The sequence below is a fragment of the Oncorhynchus masou genome, chromosome 32 (assembly GCF_036934945.1).
Source record: "Oncorhynchus masou masou isolate Uvic2021 chromosome 32, UVic_Omas_1.1, whole genome shotgun sequence".
NCBI lineage: Eukaryota > Metazoa > Chordata > Actinopteri > Salmoniformes > Salmonidae > Oncorhynchus > Oncorhynchus masou.
The window spans coordinates 11,305,213-11,328,514 of NC_088243.1; the positions used below are offsets into that span (position 1 = coordinate 11,305,213).

General features: G+C 44.1%; 1 protein-coding gene across 3 annotated transcripts in view; it reads left to right on the plus strand.

Annotated features, from left to right (window-relative positions):
• Positions 1-23,302, plus strand: part of LOC135525569 (SAM and SH3 domain-containing protein 1-like) — a 103,978-nt gene that overhangs the window by 73,298 nt on the left and 7,378 nt on the right. For 2 of the 3 annotated variants that reach the window (XM_064953260.1, XM_064953263.1), the window contains exons 2-10: positions 9,874-10,008; positions 11,847-11,897; positions 12,468-12,523; positions 14,619-14,656; positions 15,521-15,610; positions 16,079-16,194; positions 17,603-17,704; positions 22,452-22,572; positions 22,874-23,161. In XM_064953260.1, the coding sequence (XP_064809332.1) occupies positions 9,874-10,008; positions 11,847-11,897; positions 12,468-12,523; positions 14,619-14,656; positions 15,521-15,610; positions 16,079-16,194; positions 17,603-17,704; positions 22,452-22,572; positions 22,874-23,161 (997 nt within the window). The remainder of the gene's footprint in view (positions 1-9,873; positions 10,009-11,846; positions 11,898-12,467; positions 12,524-14,618; positions 14,657-15,520; positions 15,611-16,078; positions 16,195-17,602; positions 17,705-22,451; positions 22,573-22,873; positions 23,162-23,302) is intronic. The other variant, XM_064953261.1, reaches the window with a different exon arrangement.

Consider the following 23,302-nt stretch of genomic DNA (forward strand, 5'->3'; position numbering starts at 1 on the left):
TTCCCGAATGCACTGCATCAAAGTGGCTGAATTAGTAACTAGGGGCATCATTGTTAGCTTTGCCGTGTCAAAGACAAAGCCCTTTCGATGAGCTCTCCGTACAGCTGCCACTGCTATCTTGACATTCAGTAGCTCCTACATATGGTTGTGGATGTAAATTCTATATAACTTGTGGAATTTTTGTTAGCATTCTGGTAATAGACACACAATGGGCTTTTCTGTGGTTTTTGTGTACTTTTCTGCCCCCTTGTGTACTAAACCGGGTAATGGCATAAATCCAAGGATGAGAGGATGATATGACAATATAAAATGTGGATACCGCTCAAGCCTATATTTGACCGTTACATGCAATGCTTCATCTGAAGTGTGTGTGTGTTAGTGAGAGCATCCCCAGATGGCTCCAGCTCCACCACAAGCAGTCAGGTGAATTATCCACTGTAGCGTTGTTTCTGAAAGGAGCACCATAAGACAGATCTCTTATCACCAGACATACAGGGGCCTCAGGACACGAGACGAGGAAGATGTTTTGTCTTCAGATACCTTCCGGCCCAATTGTCAACTGGTAATGTGACTGTCCTTTACTCCTCTGATCTGGTGAGACCTGTTACAGGGGACTGCCTCAGTTACTGCTTAGAGAGGGAGAGAAGCACTGATGCTATGGTTCAGTAGTTTCAATGGAGATTCCCCCTGTCAGGACGTGCCCAGGGCATCTGCAACCCATCTGTTCCGTTTGTCTGAGGGTCATACTGTAACAAAGGTGCCTGGTTGAGGCTTTCCCTCTACTCTGACTGACGAGCATCAGACGGTTGTATACAAAGTGAAGTATTAAGCAGGACCTTGGATGGGGAATGTAACTATGGCCATTACATTCACGAGCATAATGTAAGAAGGGATTTTTCATAGAAGTGAAGACATCAAGACAGCTGTTTTTCATAGCAGCTTACAATGACGTAGGACGTGTTGTGTTGAACATACCATGCAAAATAAGCACTGGGAGGCATGAGATATCATGTGGTCACCCCACAATAGACTGTTTATAAGAAGGACGCAGTGGCGATCTGTCTATGGTCTGACAGTGCTATGCCTCTCAATGGACAACAGCCTAGATCATTTGTTCATTCATTTCTCAACCCGACGGTTGAAATGAAAAGGTCTGCGTCCCAAATTGCACCCTGTTCCCTATATAGTGCACTACTGGTCAAAGGGTCCCGGTGAAAAGTAATACACTTCATAAGGAATGGGGTACCAATTTGGATGCATGCAGGCAAGCATCTAGATTTGACTGTTTCTGACCTCCGGGGCATCATGTCATTTAACCGAATGAATGGTTCTTTTTTTCTGGACACTTGAGCCAGTCAGTCACAGCATCATACCACGAGGGTTAGGGTTAGTATCATACCACAAGGAGGAGACCAGTGAGCCTTCAGTTACTGGTCACAACTCAAGATTGTTTGGGGAAAAGACACTAGAATACATACCCTTTTTAAATTCATTATAACATAATGTGTTCAACATTCCTGATTTAGTTTAGAGAGAGAAGGTTAGGCAGAGTACAGACATTTTAAATCCACTCAAATAACTAGTGTGAGGGATGCATACTCTTTTTAAATGATTCATAATAACAGATGTAATATTTTCAGCTTTATTTATGTTGTCTGTATGCTTTGTGGTTGTAGGTTTGGGGTAAAGAGGCAGTTGGAGTATAGCATGTATGGGAGATTTACACTGCCGGTCAAAGTTTTAGAACATCTACTCATTCAAGGGTTTTATTTTATTTGTACTATTTTCTACATTGTAAAATAATAGTGAAGACATTAAAACTATGAAATAACACATATGGAATCATGTAGTAACCAAAAAAGTTAAATGAATCAATATATTTTATATTTGAGATTCTTCAAATAGCCAAACTTTGCCTTGATGACAGCTTTGTACCCTCTGGGCATTCTCTCAACCAGCGTCACCTGGAATGCTTTTCCAACAGTCCCACACGCTGAGCACTTGTGGCCTGATTTTCCTTCACTCTGCGGTCCGACTCATCCCAAACCATCTCAATTTGGCTGAGGTCGGGGGATTGTGGAGGGCAGGTCATCTGATGCAGCACTCCATCACTCTCCTTCTTGGTAAAATATCCCTTACACAGCCTGGTGGTGTATTGGGTCATTGTTGTGTTGAAAAACAAATGATAGTCTCACTAAATCCAATCCAGATGGGATGGTGTATCGCTGCAGAATGCTGTGGTAGCCATTCCGGTTAAGTGTGCCTTGAATTCTAAATAAATCAGACATTGTCACCAGTAAAGCACTCTCACAGCATAACACCTCGTCCTCCATGTATTACGGTGGGAAATACACATGCAGAGATCATCCATTCGACCACACCGCGTCTCACAAAGACACGGCGGTTGGAACCAAAAATCTCCAATTTGGACTCCAGTCCAAAGGACACATTTCTATTGCTCATGTTTGTTGGCCCAAGCAAGTCTCTTCTTATTATTGGTGGTCTTTAGTAGTGGTTTCTTTGCAGCAATTCGATCATGAAGGCCTGATTCACACAGACTCTTCTGAAGAGTTGATGTTGAGATGTGTCTGTTACTTGAACTCTGTGATGCATTTATTTGGGCTGCAATTTCTGAGGCTGGTAACTCTAATGAACTCATCCTCTGCAGCAGAGGTAACTCTGGGTCTTCCATTCCTGTGGCGGTCTTTGTGAGAGCCAGTTTCATCGTAATGCTTGATTGTTTTTGCGACTGCACTTGAAGAAACTTTCAACGTTCTTGAAATGTTCCGTATTGACTGACCTTCATGTCTGAAAGCAATGGACTGTTTCTCTTTGCTTATTTGGGCTGTTCTTTCCATATTCTACAGTCGTGGCCAAAAGTTTTGAGAATGACACAAATATTAATTTTCACAAAGTCTGCTGCCTCAGTTTGTATGAGAGGTCGACTGATTAAATCGGAAAGGCCGATTAATTAGGGCCGATTTCAAGTTTTCATAACAATCGGAAATGGGTATTTTTGGGCGCCGATTAGACAAAAAAAATGTATTTTTTTTATACCTTTATTTAACTAGGCAAGTCAGTTAAGAACACATTCTTATTTTCAATGACGGCCTAGGAACGGTGGGTTAACTGCCTTGTTCAGGGGCAGAACGACAGATTTTCACCTTGTCAGCTCAGGGGATCCAATCTTGCAACCTTACAGTTAACTTGTCCAACGCAATAACGACTTGCCTCTCTCTCGTTGCACTCCACAAGGAGACTGCCTGTTACGCGAATGCAGTAAGCCAAGGTAAGTTGCTAGCTAGCATTAAACTTATCTTTATAAAAAAACAATCAATCATAATCACTAGTTAACTACACATGGTTGATGATATTATCTAGCGTGTCCTGCGTTGCATATAATCTGACTGAGCATACAAGCATACAAGTATCTGACTGAGCAGTGGTAGGCAGAAGCAGGCGCGTAAACATTCATTCAAACAGCACTTTGTTGCGTTTTGCCAGCAGCTCTTCGTTGTGCGTCAAGCATTGCGCTGTTTGACTTCAAGCCTATCAACTCCCGAGATGAGGCTGGTGTAACCGAAGTGAAATGGCTAGCTAGTTAGCGTGCGCTAACTAGAGGGACGGAAGCTATACTGTTTCACTGGCAATACTAAAGTGCCTATAAGAACATCCAATAGTCAAAGGTTAATGAAATACAAATGGTATAGAGGGAAATAGTCCTATAATTCCTAGAATAACTATAACCTAAAACTTCTTACCTGGGAATATTGAAGACTCATGTTAAAAGGAACCACCAGCTTTCATATGTTCTCATGTTCTGAGCAAGGAACTGAAACGTTAGCTTTCTTGCATAGCACATATTGCACTTTTACTTTCTTTTCCAACACTTTGTTTTTACATTATTTAAACCAAATTGAACATTTAATTTTTTACTTGAGGCTAAATTGATTTTATTGATGTATTATATTAAGTTAAAATAAGTGTTCATTCAGTGTTGTTGTAATTGTCATTATTACAAATAAAATATTAAAATAAAATCGGCTAATTGATAGGTATCAGCTTTTTTGGTCCTCCAATAATCGGTATCGGCGTTGAAAAATCATAATCGGTCAACCTCTAGTTTGTATGATGGCAATTTGCATATACTCCAGAATGTGAGAGTGATCAGATGAATTGCAAAGTCCCTCTTTGCCATGCAAATGAACTGAATCCCCCAAAAACATTTCCACTGCATTTCAGCCCTGCCGCAAAAGGACCAGCTGACATGTCAGTGATTCTCGCGTTAACACAGGTGTGAGTGTTGACGAGGACAAGGCTGGAGATCACTCTGTCATGCTGATTGAGTTTGAATAACAGACTGGAAGCTTCAAAAGGAGGGTGATGCTTGGAATCATTGTTCTTCCTCTGTCAACCATGATTTCCTGCAAGGAAACACGTGCCGTCATCATTGCTTTGCACAAAAAGGGCTTCACAGGCAAGGATATTGCTGCCAGTAAGATTGCACCTAAATTAACCATTTATCGGATCATCAAGAACTTCAAGGAGAGCGGTTCAATTGTTGTGAAGAAGGCTTCAGGGCGCCCAAGAAAGTCCAGCAAGCGCCAGGACGTCTCCTAAAGTTGATTCAGCTGTGGGATCGGGGCACCACCAGTACGGAGCTGGCTCAGGAATCGCAGCAGGCAGGTGTGAGTGCTTCTGCATGCACAGTGAGGCAAAGACTTTGAGGATGGCCTGGTACAGGGATTGGACTGCTGAGGACTGAGGTAAAGTCATTTTCTCTGAATCCCCTTTCCGATTGTTTGGGGAATCCGGGGAAATAGCTTGTCCGGAGAAGACCAAGTGAGCGCTACCATCAGTCCTGTGTCATGCCAACAGTAAAGCATCCTGAGACCATTCGAGTGTGGGGTTGCTTCTCAGCCAAGGGAGTGGGCTCACTCACAATTTTGACTAAAAACACAGCCATGAATAAAGAATGGTACCAACACATCCTCCAAGAGCAACTTCTCCCAACCATCCAGGAACAGTTTGGTGACGAACAATGCCTTTTCCAGCATGATGGAGCACCTTGCCATAAGGCAAAAGTGATAACTAAGTGGCTCGGAAAACAAAACATTGATATTTTGGGTCCATCGCCAGGAAACTCCCCAGACCTTAATCCCATTGAGAACTTGTGATCAATCCTCAAGTGGCAGGAGGACAAACAAAAACCCACAAATTCTGACAAACTCACAGCATGCCAGGGCGGAATGCAGAGGTCTTGAAAAAGAAGGGTCAACACTGCAAATATTGTCTCTTTGCATCAACTTCATGTAATTGTCAATAAAAGCCTTTGACACTTATGAAATGCTTGTAATTATACTTCAGTATTCCATAGTAGCATCTGACAAAAATATCTAATGACACTGAGGCAGCAGACTTTGAAAATTAATATTTGTGTAATTCTCAAAACTTTTTGCCACAAATGTAGACTTGATATTTTACCAAATAGGGCTATCTTCAGTATACCCTCCCCCTTCCCCCACCTTGTCACAACACAAATGATTGGCTCAAATGCATTAGGGAAAGAAATTCCACAAATATACTTTTTAGAAGACACACCTGTTAATTGAACTGCATTCCAGGTGACGACCTCATGAAGCTGGTTGAGAGAATGCCAAGAGTGTGCAAAGCTGTCATCAAGGCAACAAAGAATCTCAAATATAAATATATTTTGATTTGTTTAACACTTTCTTTTTTTTACCACATGATTCCATGTGTTATTTCATAGTTTTGATGTCTCCACTATTATTCTACAATGTAGACAATAACAAAAAATAAAGAAAAATCGTTGCATGAGTGGGTGTTCTAAAACCTTTGACCGGCAGTGTATGGGATAGCTTAGTACAGGAGATATATGGAAGATGGTGCCGGAGAGAATGGCTGTTTTATTGGCTCTTAAAACTTCTTATGGCTGGGGGCAGTATTGAGTAGCTTGGATGAATAATGTGCCCAGAGTAAACTGCCTGCTCCTCAGTCCCAGTTGCTAATATATGCATATTATTTGGATAGAAAACAGTGAAGTTTCTAAAACTCTTTGAATGATGTCTGTGAGTATAACAGAACTCATATGGCAGGCAAAAACCTGAGAAAATCCAACCAGGAAGTGGGAAATCTGAGGTTGGTCGATTTTTCAACTCATTCCCTATTGAAGATACAGTGGGATATTGTTCCTCCTAAGGTGGAATATTGCACCTCCTAAGGCTTCCACTAGATGTCAACCGTCTTTAGAAACTTGTTTGAGTCTTCTACTGTAAAGGAGGGGCTCATAAGGTCTCTTTGAGGCAGTGGTCTGGTAGATTGCCACGAGCTGGTCACGCGCATTCACATGAGAGGTAGCTCGCGCTCCATTGCTTTTCTACAGACAAAGGAATTATAGAAGTGTTGTGTTAAACATCCTAAAGATTGATTCTATACATCGTTTAACCTGTTTCTATGGACTGTAATGGAACTTTTTGACATTTCGTCTGCTCCTAGTGAACGCCCTTCGTGACTTTGGATTTGTTTACAAAACGCGCTAACAAAAGTAGCTATTTGGACATAAATGGACATTATCGAACAAATCAAACATTTACTGTGGAACTGGGATTCCTGGGAGTGCGTTCTGATGAAGATCATCAAAAGTAAGTGAATATTTATAATGTTATTTCTGACTTCTGTTGACTGCACAATATGGTGGACATCTTTTTGGCTTGTTGGGTCTCTGAGTGCAGTACTCACTCATGGTGCAGTACTCACTCACTCATTGCATGGTTTGCTTTTTCCGTAAAGCTTTTTTGAAATCTGACACATCGGTTGCATTAAGGAGAAGTGTATCTAAAGTTTCATGCATATAACACTTGTATTTTCATCAACATTTATAATGAGTATGTCTGTAAATTGATGTGGCTCTCTGCAAAATCACTGGATGTTTTGGAACTACTGAACATAACGCGCCAATGTATACTGAGAATTTTTTATATAAATATGAACTTTATCGAACAAAACATACATGTATTGTGTAACATGAAGTCCTATGAGTGTCATCTGATAAAGATCATCAACGGTTAGTGATAGAATTAATCTCTATTTCTGATTTTTGTGACTCCACTCTTTGGCTGGAAAAATGGCTGTGTTTTTCTGTGACTTGGCTCTGACCTAACATAATCGTTTGTGGTGCTTTCGCTGTAAAGCCTATTTGAAATCGGACACTGTGGTGGGATTAACAACGAGATTACCTTTAAAAATGGTATAAAATACTTGTATGCTTGAGGAATTTTAATTATGAGATTTCTGTTGTTTTGTATTTGGCGCCCTGCACTTTAACTGACTGTTGTCATATCGATCCGGTTAACGCGATCTCAGCCCTAAGAAGTTTTTAACCAACCGTGCTATTTTGTTAGTTTTTTTGCATCGTAAGCATTTCACTAAGGTCTGCACCTGTTATATGCACAAAAATCTTAATTCTCTCCGATTTTATGCACAAATTTGTTTACATCCCTGTTAGTGAGCATTTCTCCTTTGCAAAGATAATCCATCCACCTGACAGGTGTGGCATATCAAGAAGCTGATAAAACTACATGACATTACACAAGTGCACCTTGTGCTGGGGACAATAAAAGGCCACTCCTAAAATGTATTGTCTTCTCACAAAACACAATGCCACAAATGTGAAGTTTTGAGGGAGCATGCAATTGGCATGCTGACTGCAGGAATGTCCACCAGAGCTGTTGTCAGAGAATTGAATGTTGATATCTCTACCATAAGTCGCCTCAAATGTCATTTTAGAAAATGTGTTTGTACATCAAAAAGTCCTCTATCGGACTTGTTTTAATGTGGATATAGATACTTTTGTACCTGTTTCATCCATCATCTTCACAAGGTCCTTAGCTGTTGTTCTGGGATTGATTTGCACTTTTCGCACCAAGGTACGTTCATCTCCAGGAGACAGAACGCGTCTCCTTCCTGAGAAGTATGATGGCTGCATGGTCCCATGGTGTTTATACTTGCGTACTATTGGTTGTACAGATGAACGTGGTACATTCAGACGGTTGAAAATTGCTCCCAAGGATGAACCAGACTTGTGGAGGTCTACAATTCTTTTTCTTAGGTCTTGAATGATTTCTTTAGATTTTCCCATGATGTCAAGCAAAGAGGCACTGAGTTTGAAGGTAGGCCTTGAAATACATCCACAGGTACACCTCCAATTTACTCAAATGATGTCAATTAGCCTATCAGAAGCTTCTAAAGCCATTACAATATTTTCTGGAATTTTCCAAGCTGTTTAAATGCACAGTCATCTTAGTGTATGTAAACTTCTGATCCACTGGAATTGAAATACAGTGAATTATGTGAAATAATTGTAATACAGTGAATTAAGTGAAATAATCTGTAAACATTTGTTGGAAAAATGACTTGTCATGCACAAAGTAGATGTCCTAAATGACTTGCCAAAACTACAGTTTGTTAACAAGACATATGTGGAGCGGTTGAAAAACGAGTTTTAATGACTACACCCTAAGTGTATGTAAACTTCTGACTTCAACTGTAACAGCAGCTGCTTGTCAGCTTTGCATTCCTCCGAATTTTTGCAGAGCTGGGGACCATGTTTAATCACTGCTTTTCTTCCAAAGAGAAAATAATGATATGAAATATTGAAGAATGTCTGAGGCAGTGAAATGAAACACCAGGGATGCATCTCAAATGGTATCCTATTTCGCTATATAGGTTACACCTTTTGATCAGAACCCTATAGGCCCTGGTCAAAAGTAGTGCACTATAAAGGGAATAAGGGGTAATTTGGGATCCATCCCTGGTGTTTAATTTCACTGATTCAGACATTCTTCTTCAGCACAAACTGCTTATCAGTGAGAAGCTCAAGGCTACAGCTGATCTGGCCGATGTTTCATATAATTATTTTCTCTTTGGAAGAAAAACAGTGACTAAGCATGTTCTCCAGGCAGCTCTGCGAAAACCCGTGAGTATCCCCATAACAGTACTGATATGGGGATATAAACGTGATTCAGCAACATAGTTGATATCCATGAAGCCCTCACCTAGTCCCAGTCATGTAAACATAAAGGAAGAGTACAACGTCATATCAGATTACAGAGAGGAACAGGGTTGTAGAGTAAATGGTATCAGCCCGGCTCTGTAGGACAGGACAAATATCACTATATTATTTATTTTGTATTTCCAGTTTGGGAGAGGAAAATCATCAGCAATACTTTGAAGACATTTGCAGGAGATGAGTCTGCAAAAGTCCTGAACCTTTTCCTATCTTTTTAATTTTCTTCAGCCCACACAACAAAGGGCACTAAAGAACACAATAGTAGGATGTCTCTGCAGTGGTCTGGAGATCCTGGGTTTCTATTGAGGAAAAGCCATCTCACTAGTATTCCTGGTTATTTCTGGTGCAATAAGCTGTGTACTTGTACCAAAACTTCTCAAGTTGATACTGTTGACAGTGGTCAGGTCAAAGACTACTGTACATACCATGCTTCTAGGGTGACTCCTGAGTAGGTCTGGAGAGTGTGTAGGCATTGTATTACAGGTGGAGAGGGAGAGCCAGTAGCTCAGACACACGCACACACTAGTCTTTCTGGCCCCTGGTCTCCCACAGTCCCCCGGTTCTCTACCACGGCACTTTACGACATCTGATGTTGATGTCGTAAAACAATGGTCAGTTTACTTGTCTACTGTTTTCCTGTTGTACTATGTTGTACTACGGTGGGATGACGGTCTGTGATGTGATAGCTTGTGCCAGCCCTCTATAGCTCTGTGATATGTTGATCCTTACCATGTGATGAGGTAGGTCTTCATCTCTGTTCATACAGACCATGTCTTCTCCTCTAGGATGGCTCATTGGGAACATTTGAGGACTTGGCTCAGGTGTACTCTGACTATTACAGTGCCTCTCTCAGTGACGTCCAAGACAGAATGGAGGAGATTAGGAAACGTAAGGTTGTACAAGATGCACAATCAGCGATGGTAAATAATATTCTACATATTAGGTTTAACCTGACGGTTGCAATTTTACAATCGGATGTTGTCCATCATTATTTAACATCAGTAAAGTGTGACGTTGTATTTAACATCAGTAACAGTGTGACGTTGTCCTTCATCACTATTTAACATCAGTACAGTGTGACGTTGTCCTTCATCACTATTTAACATCAGTACAGTGTGACGTTGTCCTTCATCACTATTTAACATCAGTACAGTGTGACGTTGTCCTTCATCACTATTTAACATCAGTACAGTGTGACATTGTCCTTCATCACTATTTAACATCAGTACAGTGTGACGTTGTCCTTCATCACTATTTAACATCAGTACAGTGTGACATTGTCCTTCATCACTATTTAACATCAGTAACAGTGTGACGTTGTCCTTCATCACTATTTAACATCAGTACAGTGTGACGTTGTCCTTCATCACTATTTAACATCAGTACAGTGTGACATTGTCCTTCATCACTATTTAACATCAGTACAGTGTGACATTGTCCTTCATCACTATTTAACATCAGTACAGTGTGATGTTGTATTTAACATCAGTACAGTGTGACGTTGTCCTTCATCAGTACAGTGTGATGTTGTCCTTCATCATTATTTAACATCAGTACCAGTGTGACGTTGTATTTAACATCAGTCCAGTGTGACGCTGTCCTTCATCAGTTACAGTGTGACGTTGTATTTAACATCAGTACAGTGTGATGTTGTCCTTCATCACTATTTAACATCAGTACAGTGTGACGTTGTCCTTCATCACTATTTAACATCAGTACAGTGTGACATTGTCCTTCATCACTATTTAACATCAGTACAGTGTGACGTTGTCCTTCATCACTATTTAACATCAGTACAGTGTGACATTGTCCTTCATCACTATTTAACATCAGTACAGTGTGACGTTGTCCTTCATCACTATTTAACATCAGTACAGTGTGACATTGTCCTTCATCACTATTTAACATCAGTACAGTGTGACGTTGTATTTAACATCAGTACAGTGTGACATTGTCCTTCATCACTATTTAACATCAGTACAGTGTGATGTTGTCCTTCATCACTATTTAACATCAGTACAGTGTGACGTTGTCCTTCATCACTATTTAACATCAGTACAGTGTGATGTTGTCCTTCATCACTATTTAACATCAGTACAGTGTGACGTTGTCCTTCATCACTATTTAACATCAGTACAGTGTGACATTGTCCTTCATCACTATTTAACATCAGTACAGTGTGACGTTGTCCTTCATCACTATTTAACATCAGTACAGTGTGACGTTGTATTTAACATCAGTAACAGTGTGACATTGTCCTTCATCACTATTTAACATCAGTACAGTGTGACGTTGTCCTTCATCACTATTTAACATCAGTAACAGTGTGATGTTGTATTTAACATCAGTAGTGTGACGTTGTCCTTCATCAGTAACAGTGTGACGTTGTATTTAACATCAGTACAGTGTGACGTTGTATTTAACATCAGTACAGTGTGACGTTGTATTTAACATCAGTACAGTGTGACGTTGTATTTAACATCAGTAACAGTGTGACGTTGTCCTTCATCAGTAACAGTGTGACATTGTCCTTCATCAGTAACAGTGTGACGTTGTATTTAACATCAGTACAGTGTGACGTTGTATTTAACATCAGTAACAGTGTGACGTTGTCCTTCATCAGTAACAGTGTGACGTTGTCCTTCATCACTATTTAACGTCAGTACAGTGTGACGTTGTATTTAACATCAGTATAGTGTGATGGTTCTGGATATAGTTCTATTTCTTACTGCTTCACTTGTGCCTTCTGGGCTTTCAGGAAAAGGTGGACTTAGTCCCGACATCACTGCAGCTTCGCTCTCAGATCCAGGTGAGTGAATGTTCCCGCACACAGACGTACGCCCCTCCCCTATTGTATGTTTACTCTCTGGGAGGACTGATTCCCCCAGCTCAGATCCAGGTGAGTGAGTACAGACGTACGCCCCTCCCCTATTGTATGTTTACTCTCTGGGAGGACTAATTCCCCCAGCTCAGATCCAGGTGAGTGTGTACAGACACACACACCTCCCCTATTGTATGTTTACTCTCTGGAAGGACGGATTCCCTCTGCATCACAGACATCATAGAGCAGCTGTGAGTCAGAACACTGCTCTGTTATTGGGGTCTCAAGGAGAGCTGTTTTAATGCTACGTTTCACTGTCTATAGTGGAGACTGTGGCCTTGTGATTTTGTAATACATGGTGTTATAATGTGTGTCCTGGAAAAATGGTTTAAAAAAATTTGACTGAGGAATGTCTACTGTAGCCTTTTGTGGTCAATGAGATGCACATTAGGAGTTCCAAACCAACTTGCCTGTCTGTGCGCTAGAATGTAGTTCTCCAAGTGTGTTTGTCAGATTCCATTGCCTGCCTGTCTGACTCCAGTGTTCTGTTCTCTACAGGAGTCGCTAGGGCTGAGTTGCAGTAACGCAGCGTCCACTCCCGAGACTGAGAGAAGGTAAGACCATAGAGATGCTGTATATAACACTTAAACTGTTGTTATTCTAGATCTGTCACCGGCATTATCTCCCCTTTGTGTGGAGTGTATTGTGGACTATATTGTAATGTGATGTTCTTTATATGTAGTTCAATTGGTGGAAGTAGGACAGTCATAGCAGTTCCATACATTGTTTTCCTGTCCTAGTGAAAGTTATCTTATTATAAACAGTTATAAACAGGATGGTTTGAGCCCTGAATGCTGATTGGGTATGACAAAACAATAAAACATTTATTACGTGGGTAAGCAGTTTATAATAGCAATAAGGCACCTCGGGGGTTTGTGGTATATTGCCAGTATACAACGGCTAAGCACTGTATCCAGGCACTCCGCGTTGTGTCGTGCTTAAGAACAGCCCTTAGCCGTGGTATACTGGCCATATACCACACCCCCTCGTGCCTTATTGCGTAACTATAAATTGTTGAACTCCTGGGGTGAGGTAGGACAGTGAGTGGGACAGTCATAGCACTTCCATACATCTTCTCCAAGTGTGCGTGTCAAATGGCACCCTATTAAATAGCACCCTATTCCCTATTTAGTGCACTACTTTTGACCAGGTACACTTCATCTACTAGTCTACCAACGGAACACTTCCTCTACTAGTAAACCAATTTAACACTTCCTCTCCTTCCCCCTATTGTGAGTTTGGAAGGATGAATGGTCATATTGTAAACAAAGGAGAATAAGGGAGGAATCTTGGTCATGAGTAAACATGGTACTATACACTCAGTCAGCGGGGTGTCGGCGACACAAGATTTAGGTTTGTTTACACCTTAGCTTTGTCATTGTCCAGTCTAAAACAATGGGAGAAGTAGTACCTCCTGTTAGTGTGCTCTAAAAATCAAGCCCAAGTCACCTCAAAGTCACATGACTTCATACAATATGCTGGTCTTGGGTAGCCACCTCTGAGAGTTGGTTCCTTTCAGAAGAACACAAGCCTCGATTACAACCTTTCCGTCACCATGGTTAGTAGTAGAGTACTGGGCTAGCAGTGTCTAGGCAGGGTGCCCCCTTGTGGCCACGTGTAGAAATGTGTCAGTGGGGGATGATAGTCGCTACCATCAGCAACAACTATCAGCTGATGTCAGAGGAGAGAGACAAGGGAAAATGAGAGAGAGTGGGGAGAGAAACAAACGATGTTGCAGTGAGTGCAGTCAGGGTGTGAAAAGCCCCTATTGTTGTTAAGATAGCCACTGTGGTCTGACCTCTGTCCAGCAGCCACTGTGGTCTGACCTCTGTCCAGCAGCCACTGTGGTCTGACCTCTGTCCAGCAGCCACTGTGGTCTGACCCTCTGTCCAGCAGCCACTGTGGTCTGACCCTCTGTCCAGCAGCCACTGTGGTCTGACCCTCTGTCCAGCAGCCACTGTGGTCTGACCCTCTGTCCAGCAGCCACTGTGGTCTGACCCTCTGTCCAGCAGCCACTGTGGTCTGACCCTCTGTCCAGCAGCCACTGTGGTCTGACCCTCTGTCCAGCAGCCACTGTGGTCTGACCCTCTGTCCAGCAGCCACTGTGGTCTGACCCTCTGTCCAGCAGCCACTGTGGTCTGACCCTCTGTCCAGCAGCCACTGTGGTCTGACCCTCTGTCCAGCAGCCACTGTGGTCTGACCTCTGTCCAGCAGCCACTGTGGTCTGACCTCTGTCCAGCAGCCACTGTGGTCTGACCCTCTGTCCAGCAGCCACTGTGGTCTGACCTCTGTCCAGCAGCCACTGTGGTCTGACCTCTGTCCAGCAGCATGTTTTCCCATCTGGACTGACTGACTACTGGGAACGGTCCCCACTAACACTATACTAGCCTGGTGGTAAGAGGGACAGTGCACGTTTGGTTTATTGGGGACCGTGCATGTTTGTGAGGGATAGTACACGTCTGTAATTCTTGGAGAGAGAACTCAGGGGGGATAAAGTGGTGTTTTGTCAAAGATGGTACAGTAGGATAGCAGCAGTACAATGAAGAGAATTGCATCAGAAAACAGGTGAGATTTGTCTTATCTTACCAGACTCTGCATCTTCTATTTCTTGGGTTGTTTTTTTGTTTTTGATTCTTGGTTGATTTGTAGGTTGGCCATGCATAAATCATCTGATGATGGATCAGGGGGTAAGTAAAAAATAAAATAATCATCAGTTCTGTAATTTGATTGGTCTAAATATTACGAGGTATAGTGTGCTTTGTCACATATATACTGAACAAAAATATAATCCATCGACCTGACAGGTGTGGCATATGCAAGAAGCTGATTAAACAGCATGATCATTACACAGGTGCACCTTGTGCTGGGGACAATAAAAGGCCACTCTAAAATGTGTGATTGTGACACAACACAATGCCACAAGTTTTGAGGGAGCGTGCAATTATCATGCTGACTGCAGGAATACATGTGGTCTGCGGTCGTTTTAGATAATTTGGCAGTACGTCCAACCGACAAAGCTGTTGCCAGAGAATTTAATGTTAATTTCTCTACCATAAGCCACCACAACGTCGTTTTAGAGACTTTGGCAGTAGGTCCAACCGGACTCACAACCGCAGACCACGTGTATCCACGCCAGCCCAGGAACCTCCATCTGGCTTCGTAACCTGTGGGATTGTCTCACACCAGCCACCCGGACAGCTGATGAAACTGAGGAGCATTTCTGTCTATAATTAAAGCCCTTTTGTGGGGGAAAACTCATACTGATTGGCTGGGCCTGGCTCTGAAATGTATGTGTAACTCCATACACAGTAACAGTTGTTATTGTGTTATTACAAATGAACTAGTACCTCATTTGAAGATTTGAATTTAGCCAGTTTTGTTCTTATCACAATTGAGTTACAATTTGATGTTGTATTTTTGATGAGCTACATTTGCGTTAAAAAAAACAAAAAACATTCTACATATTTTTAAAGTTTGCTAAGGGTAGTCATTGATTGGAGCAGTCTGGATGTCATATGTTTCATTCAGCCCTACTGTATGTCCTTGTTTAGGAAAATGGGATGAAAAGAGACAGAAAAACAAGTCTTTCTGGCAGAATTTTCGGAAGTCGCAGAAAGGTGTCATGCGTCAGAACTCAAAAGGTATGTTTTTGTTTTGTAAATATTCTCTCTCTACCCAACATATTTCTGATCGCACAAATCAGGAAACTGTGTCCTCGCCGCACAGCATCTGAAATCCCAGTCCCACTCCACTGAAACTGTGTCCTAGTCGCACAGCATCTGAAATCCCAGTCCCACTCCACTGAAACTGTGTCCTAGCCGCACAGCATCTGAAATCCCAGTCCCACTCCACTGAAACTGTGTCCTAGTCGCACAGCATCTGAAATCCCAGTCCCACTCCACTGAAACAGTCTTAGTCTCAACGTATCTTTAGTATTTTCCATGTGCTTATAGAAAGCAAGACGGATAGAAGCGATAATGTTTAGACGAGGGGGGGGGGGAACTGGGATTCGATCCCACACAGGCATGATGTCTTGGGTAGGCAGCGGCTTTCTATCTTCTCTGTCCCGCTATCTAACCCTCCGCTGCTATGATACTGCTGTTCCCCAGGCGGCGAGGACATAGGCTTTGTGGCCAGTGACATCACTATGAGTGATGAAGAGCGTATCCAGCTGATGATGATGGTGAAAGAGAAGATGATCAGTGTGGAGGAGGCCCTCGCAAGGGTATGTCACTTCCTGTCTTCCTACAGTTTGTGTTTTCTTTCACAAACTCTCTTCTCAGAATGTACGGTCCCACTTCAAACAGAGTACAACTTATAAAGGCGTCATTGGAGCATCCGTAAAGGCGTCATTGGAGCATCCGTAAAGGCGTCGTGGAGCATCCGTAAAGGCGTCGTGGAGCATCCGTAAAGGCGTCGTGGAGCATCCGTAAAGGCGTAAAGGCGTCGTGGAGCATCCGTAAAGGCGTCGTGGAGCATCCGTAAAGGCGTCGTGGAGCATCCGTAAAGGCGTCGTGGAGCATCCGTAAAGGCGTCGTGGAGCATCCGTAAAGGCGTCGTGGAGCATCCGTAAAGGCGTCGTGGAGCATCCGTAAATGCGTCGTGGAGCATCCGTAAATGCGTCGTGGAGCATCCGTAAATGCGTCGTGGAGCATCCGTAAATGCGTCGTGGAGCATCCGTAAATGCGTCGTGGAGCATCCGTAAATGCGTCGTGGAGCATCCGTAAATGCGTCGTGGAGCATCCGTAAAGGCGTCGTGGAGCATCCGTAAAGGCGTCGTGGAGCATCCGTAAAGGCGTCGTGGAGCATCCGTAAAGGCGTCGTGGAGCATCCGTAAAGGCGTCGTGGAGCATCCGTAAAGGCGTCGTGGAGCATCCATCACGGTGTCACAAATCATTGATAACCGAATGTCATACTCTATACTGTATACTATATAGCAGGGGGTTAAACGAGGTACTGCAGGGGGTTAAACGAGGTACTGCAGGGGGTTAAACGAGGTACTGCAGGGGGTTAAACAAGGTACTGCAGGGGTTTAAACGAGGTACAGCAGGGGGTTAAACGAGGTACAGCAGGGGGTTAAACGAGGTACAGCAGGGGTTTAAACGAGGTACTGCACCCCCAAAAAATATAACTTAAAAATATATATATATATTACTAACAACCGATTAAACAAACTTTGGCCAAGTGTTTGTCCTATATCTAGGAGATATTAGAAAGCTTAGGGTATATATATATATATATTATTTATTTATTTATTTATTTGCGTAGGCACAAAACTACCTCCAGACTTCCATTCAGTCCAGTGACGCCTGTAGGTCGAACCGTTCCGATGCTACAGGTGTTTTCCTGAGAAGACCGATTTTCGCTCTAGCTCTGCCACCTTTCACCCCGGATGTGGTGGATTGAGACGCATCCAAATGTAAAAAAACAGAACTCTAGCTTAAACTGAATTTCTTCCTCTCCTCTCTTTCTCCTTTCCTCTCTTTCTCCTTTCCTCTCTCCTTTCCTTTCCTCCTCTCTCCTTTCCTTTCCTCCTCTCTCCTTTCCTCCTCTCTCCTTTTCTCCTCTCTCCTTTTCTCCTCTCTCTTTTCCTCTCCCCTCTCCTGCTCTCTCCTTTCCTCTCCTCCTCACAGCTGAAGGAGTTTGAGACCCAGAGCAGACAGACCTGCAGCACTGATCTTACAGAATGGTCTGATGCTCCCAGTCCGACCTTGAATGAGTCCTCCACCAGCAATGTAAGTGTTGATATAAACTTGTTTATAAGTGTCGCTCTCTATTCTTTGGTTTATGATAAGTATAGTATGAGTATCTCCGTCCCCCCTCCCTCCCTCCCTCTCACCCTCCGTCCCTCCCTCTCACCATCCGTCCCTCCGTCTCACCCTCTGTCCCTCCCTCTCTCCCTCCCTCCCTCTCACCCTCCTCCCCCTTTCTCTCACCCTCCTCCCCCCTTCTCTCACCCTTCTCTCACCCTCCTTCTCCCCTCTCACCCGCCTTCTCCCCTCCCCCCTCTCTCACCCTCCTTCTCCCCTTTCACCAGCCTTCTCCCCCCTCTCCCTCCCTCTCTCCATGAATCGGGCCCCTGTAACCTACTCCCCCTCTCCAGACCCTCTCCCAACAGGCATGCCATCCAGGCAGACCGCTATTCATCCCAGTCAAAACGCCTGCTAACCCCTATTGTGCTGCATTATGCCGGCCACAGCTCTTTTCTGCATGGTTGCGATTAGGGGGTTGCAGTGATTAGGGGGTTGCAGTGATTAGGGGGTTCCGGTCCAGCCAACATATTTCAGATTTAATCTGGATGGCCTCATTCGGTTTCTCTCTCGTCATTTCTCTAGTCGTTCTATCCATCCTCCCACTGTTACCCTTCTTTTTGACCACATGCTCTCCAAAAAACAGTGTTTTTGAGCTATGAATCGATCTTTTGAAATTGCCGCCAGGAACATCTGCATCATCAGTCATTTTCCTGCTAGTTCTTGGCTCCGTGTATCTGCGGCTTCTAACGTCAACATAATCTTCCAGTGATTAAGTAAGACTATATTGTGCGCAATTCCCTTTCTTTGCACACACTCAAGAACAACAGCACTACACAACTATAGTGCTGTAAATAATTACTCTCATAATCATTAGAATCTTAACTCTCGTTTCTTTTTACCAAGACAAAACCTGCATGCTCAAGATGTTGCTGTACCTCTTATGCAGAATAGGCATCATATTTAATGGTTCAAGATGCTATGCATACTATGATGTAGCCAGTATAAAACCAGTGAATGAGGTGGACATTAAGTGCTCACAGCTCACCAAGACCCAGAGTCTCGCTCTGCTGTGACCAGATTACAAGATGAGCGCTCGTGGTCAGATGTCTGCTTGGCTATATTTTAAGAAATCATAGCTATGGTTTCTATTTCTGCTCTGGTCCACAATTGTAGTTTTCACATATGGTTTCTTTCTCACTAACTCTATGGCAAGCTGTAGTTTTCACATATGGTTTCTTTCTCACTAACTATGGCTAGCTGTAGTTTTCACATATGGTTTCTTTCTCACTAACTCTATGGCAAGCTGTAGTTTTCACATATGGTTTCTTTCTCACTAACTATGGCAAGCTGTAGTTTTCACATATGGTTTCTTTCTCACTAACTCTATGGCAAGCTGAATATGGCAAGCTGTAGTTTTCACATATGGTTTCTTTCTCACTAACTCTATGGCAAGCTGTAGTTTTCACATATGGTTTCTTTCTCACTAACTATGGCAAGCTGTAGTTTTCACATATGGTTTCTTTCTCACTAACTATGGCAAGCTGTAGTTTTCACATATGGTTTCTTTCTCACTAAATATGGCAAGCTGTAGTTTTCACATATGGTTTCTTTCTCACTAACTCTATGGCAAGCTGTAGTTTTCACATATGGTTTCTTTCTCACTAACTATGGACAGCTGTAGTTTTCACATATGGTTTCTTTCTCACTAACTATGGCAAGCTGTAGTTTTCACATATGGTTTCTTTCTCACTAACTCTATGGCAAGCTGTAGTTTTCACATATGGTTTCTTTCTCACTAACTATGGCAAGCTGTAGTTTTCACATATGGTTTCTTTCTCACTAACTCTATGGCTAGCTGTAGTTTTCACATATGGTTTCTTTCTCACTAACTATGGCAAGCTGTAGTTTTCACATATGGTTTCTTTCTCACTAACTCTATGGCAAGCTGTAGTTTTCACATATGGTTTCTTTCTCACTAACTATGGACAGCTGTAGTTTTCGCTGTAGTTTTCACATATGGTTTCTTTCTCACTAACTCTATGGCAAGCTGTAGTTTTCACATATGGTTTCTTTCTCACTAACTATGGCAAGCTGTAGTTTTCACATATGGTTTCTTTCTCACTAACTATGGCTAGCTGTAGCATATGTCATCATGAGCATGTAAAAAGACAGATGTGGAAAAGCTTCTGATCTTAAAGCTGTGGTGTAGTACTGTTGATCCACTGTGAGAAATGTGTTTTTTTTCTGACCACTGCCACATACCCTAAATATGAGACCAAATAAGTTCTATCTGCTGTGGCCGACTCTGACATCTATTAATTTAATGGGAAATTCCAGTTTGCAAACCTTTCGTTTTCTGGCGCACAACTGTTAGTATGTGCCTGACCCGTGCCTTTACATCGACTGACCCGTGCCTTTACATCGACTGACCCGTGCCTTTACATCGACTGACCCGTGCCTTTACATCGACTGACCCGTGCCTTTACATCGACTGACCCGTGCCTTTACATCGACTGACCCGTGCCTTTACATCGACTGACCCGTGCCTTTACATCGACTGACCCGTGCCTTTACATCGACTGACCCGTGCCTTTACATCGACTGACCCGTGCCTTTACATCGACTGACCCGTGCCTTTACATCGACTGACCCGTGCCTTTACATCGACTGACCCGTGCCTTTACATCGACTGACCCGTGCCTTTACATCGACTGACCCGTGCCTTTACATCGACTGACCCGTGCCTTTACAGCGACTGACCCGTGCCTTTACAGCGACTGACCCGTGCCTTTACAGCGACTGACCCGTGCCTTTACAGCGACTGACCCGTGCCTTTACAGCGACTGACCCGTGCCTTTACAGCGACTGACCCGTGCCTTTACAGCGACTGACCCGTGCCTTTACAGCGACTGACCCGTGCCTTTACAGCGACTGACCCGTGCCTTTACATCGACTGACCCGTGCCTTTACATCGACTGACCCGTGCCTTTACATCGACTGACCCGTGCCTTTACATCGACTGACCCGTGCCTTTACATCGACTGACCCGTGCCTTTACAGCGACTGACCCGTGCCTTTACAGCGACTGACCCGTGCCTTTACATCGACTGACCCGTGCCTTTACAGCGACTGACCCGTGCCTTTACATCGACTGACCCGTGCCTTTACATCGACTGACCCGTGCCTTTACATCGACTGACCCGTGCCTTTACATCGACTGACCCGTGCCTTTACAGCGACTGACCCATCCGTGTACAGCGACTGACCCGTGCCTTTACAGCGACTGACCCGTGCCTTTACAGCGACTGACCCGTGCCTTTACAGCGACTGACCCGTGCCTTTACATCGACTGACCCGTGCCTTTACAGCGACTGACCCGTGCCTTTACAGCGACTGACCAGTGCCTGACCCGTACCTGACCCATGCCTTTACATCGACTGACCCGTGCCTTTACATCGACTGACCCGTACCTGACCCGTACCTGATCCGTGCCTTTACATCGACTGACCCGTGCCTGACCCGTACCTGACCCATGCCTTTACATCGACTGACCCGTGCCTTTACATCGACTGACCCGTACCTGACCCGTACCTGATCCGTGCCTTTACATCGACTGACCCGTGCCTGACCCGTACCTGACCCATGCCTTTACATCGACTGACCCGTACCTGACCCATGCCTTTACATCGACTGACCCTTGCCTTTACATCGACTGTAAGTCTACACTCCTGTTTTACCCATCAGTACTTATATTGAGCTCATATGCTGCATGTGGTCTCTACCTCAACAATAATAGTTAGGTAGGTTTGCCTAGTGGTTAGAGCATTGGGCCAGTAACCAAAAGGTTGCTAGATCGAATCGCTGAGCTGACAAGGTAAACATCTTTCGTTCTGCCCCTGATCAAGGCAGTTAACCCCCCTGTTCCTAGGCCGTCATTGTAATTAAGAATGTGTTCTTAACTGACTTGCCTAGTTAAATAAAACATTTTATTGTGCATTTCCCAGAAAAGGTGAAATATTGTACTTACACAAACTTTATAAGCAAGCCAAATAAACATTATTTTCACAGGTTTCAAGGCTTGAGAACTACTGACTACTATTGTTATCCACCCCCTCTACCTCTAACTGGGTCCCCGCCCCCTCTACCTCTAACTGGGTCCCCGCCCCCTCTACCTCTAACTGGGTCCCCGCCCCCTCTACCTCTAACTGGGTCCCCGCACCCTCTACCTCTAACAGGGTCCCCGCCCCCTCTACCTCTCACTGGGTCCCCGCCCCCTCTACCTGTCACTGGGTCCCCGCCCCCTCTACCTCTCACTGGGTCCCCGCCCCCTCTACCTCTCACTGGGTCCCCGCCCCCTCTACCTCTCACTGGGTCCCCACCCCCTCTACCTCTCACTGGGTCCCCACCCCCTCTACCTCTCACTGGGTCCCCGCCCCCTCTACCTCTAACTGGGTCCCCGCCCCCTCTACCTCTCACTGGGTCCCCGCCCCCTCTACCTCTAACTGGGTCCCCGCCCCCTCTACCTCTAACTGGGTCCCCGCCCCCTCTACCTCTAACTGGGTCCCCGCCCCCTCTACCTCTAACTGGGTCCCCGCCCCCTCTACCTCTAACTGGGTCCCCGCCCCCTCTACCTTTAACTGGGTCCCCGCCCCCTCTACCTCTAACTGGGTCCCCGCCCCCTCTACCTCTAACTGCTGGCCTTCTAACCTGGTTCGTCTCTCTTCTTCAGCAGTTGTGTGAGCAGGAGGAGTCTGGGACATTCAGACGGCTCCATAAGCTGGTCACCTCCAGTCGCAGGGTCCGCAAGAAGCTCATCAGGATCGACGAGTCCAAGAACCCTGGGTCTGAGGGTGAGACTGGTCACTGCAGTAGTCTTTCATTTATTAAACTACAGTGCTATTTATTACATAAAGAATCTCAAATTAGATGTGATTGGGACAAGTCCCATTAGGGCGTAGATGTGATGCCTTTACATTGTTTGGTATAAACTACAGACTAACTGTTTTGTTGGTCACTTAGTGAGAAAAATAAAATACCAACTTCTAATACAAGTTAAGTTGTCATCCATTACACATCGTATTGTCTTGACATTCCTCGACTCTGCCACAAACCTGTCCTTACTACTCCTGCCACCCCCCCTGTCTCTCCCAGAATCTCTGAGCATGGACAGGCCTATCCTGGGTGATGCCATGTCCTCTCTGCCCCTGTACTCTGCGGTTCAGAGGAAACAGCCTATGTCTGGGGGGTGTCACCACGTTGACTCCCTGGCCTCCTCCCTGCACAACCAGCTGACCTATGACCTTCAAGACTCCGACAACCTGACCACCTCCCCATCCTCCTCCTCCTCCTTGGACGCTTGCAGCAGTGCCACACACACCCACAGTCTGGATACAGTCTCCATCACCAGCCAGCAGCTCTTCAGGGCCTTTAGTAAGACAGGTGAAGAAGCAAGTCACACAGTTTTTCTTCAGGAAAATGACCGTGTTTCTTCAGACATGGTGTTGCTATGAGATTATTAAAACTAAGCTTTTAATTGCTACTTATATCCCAGTGCTGGATGGTTGTTTTTTTTCAATGTTT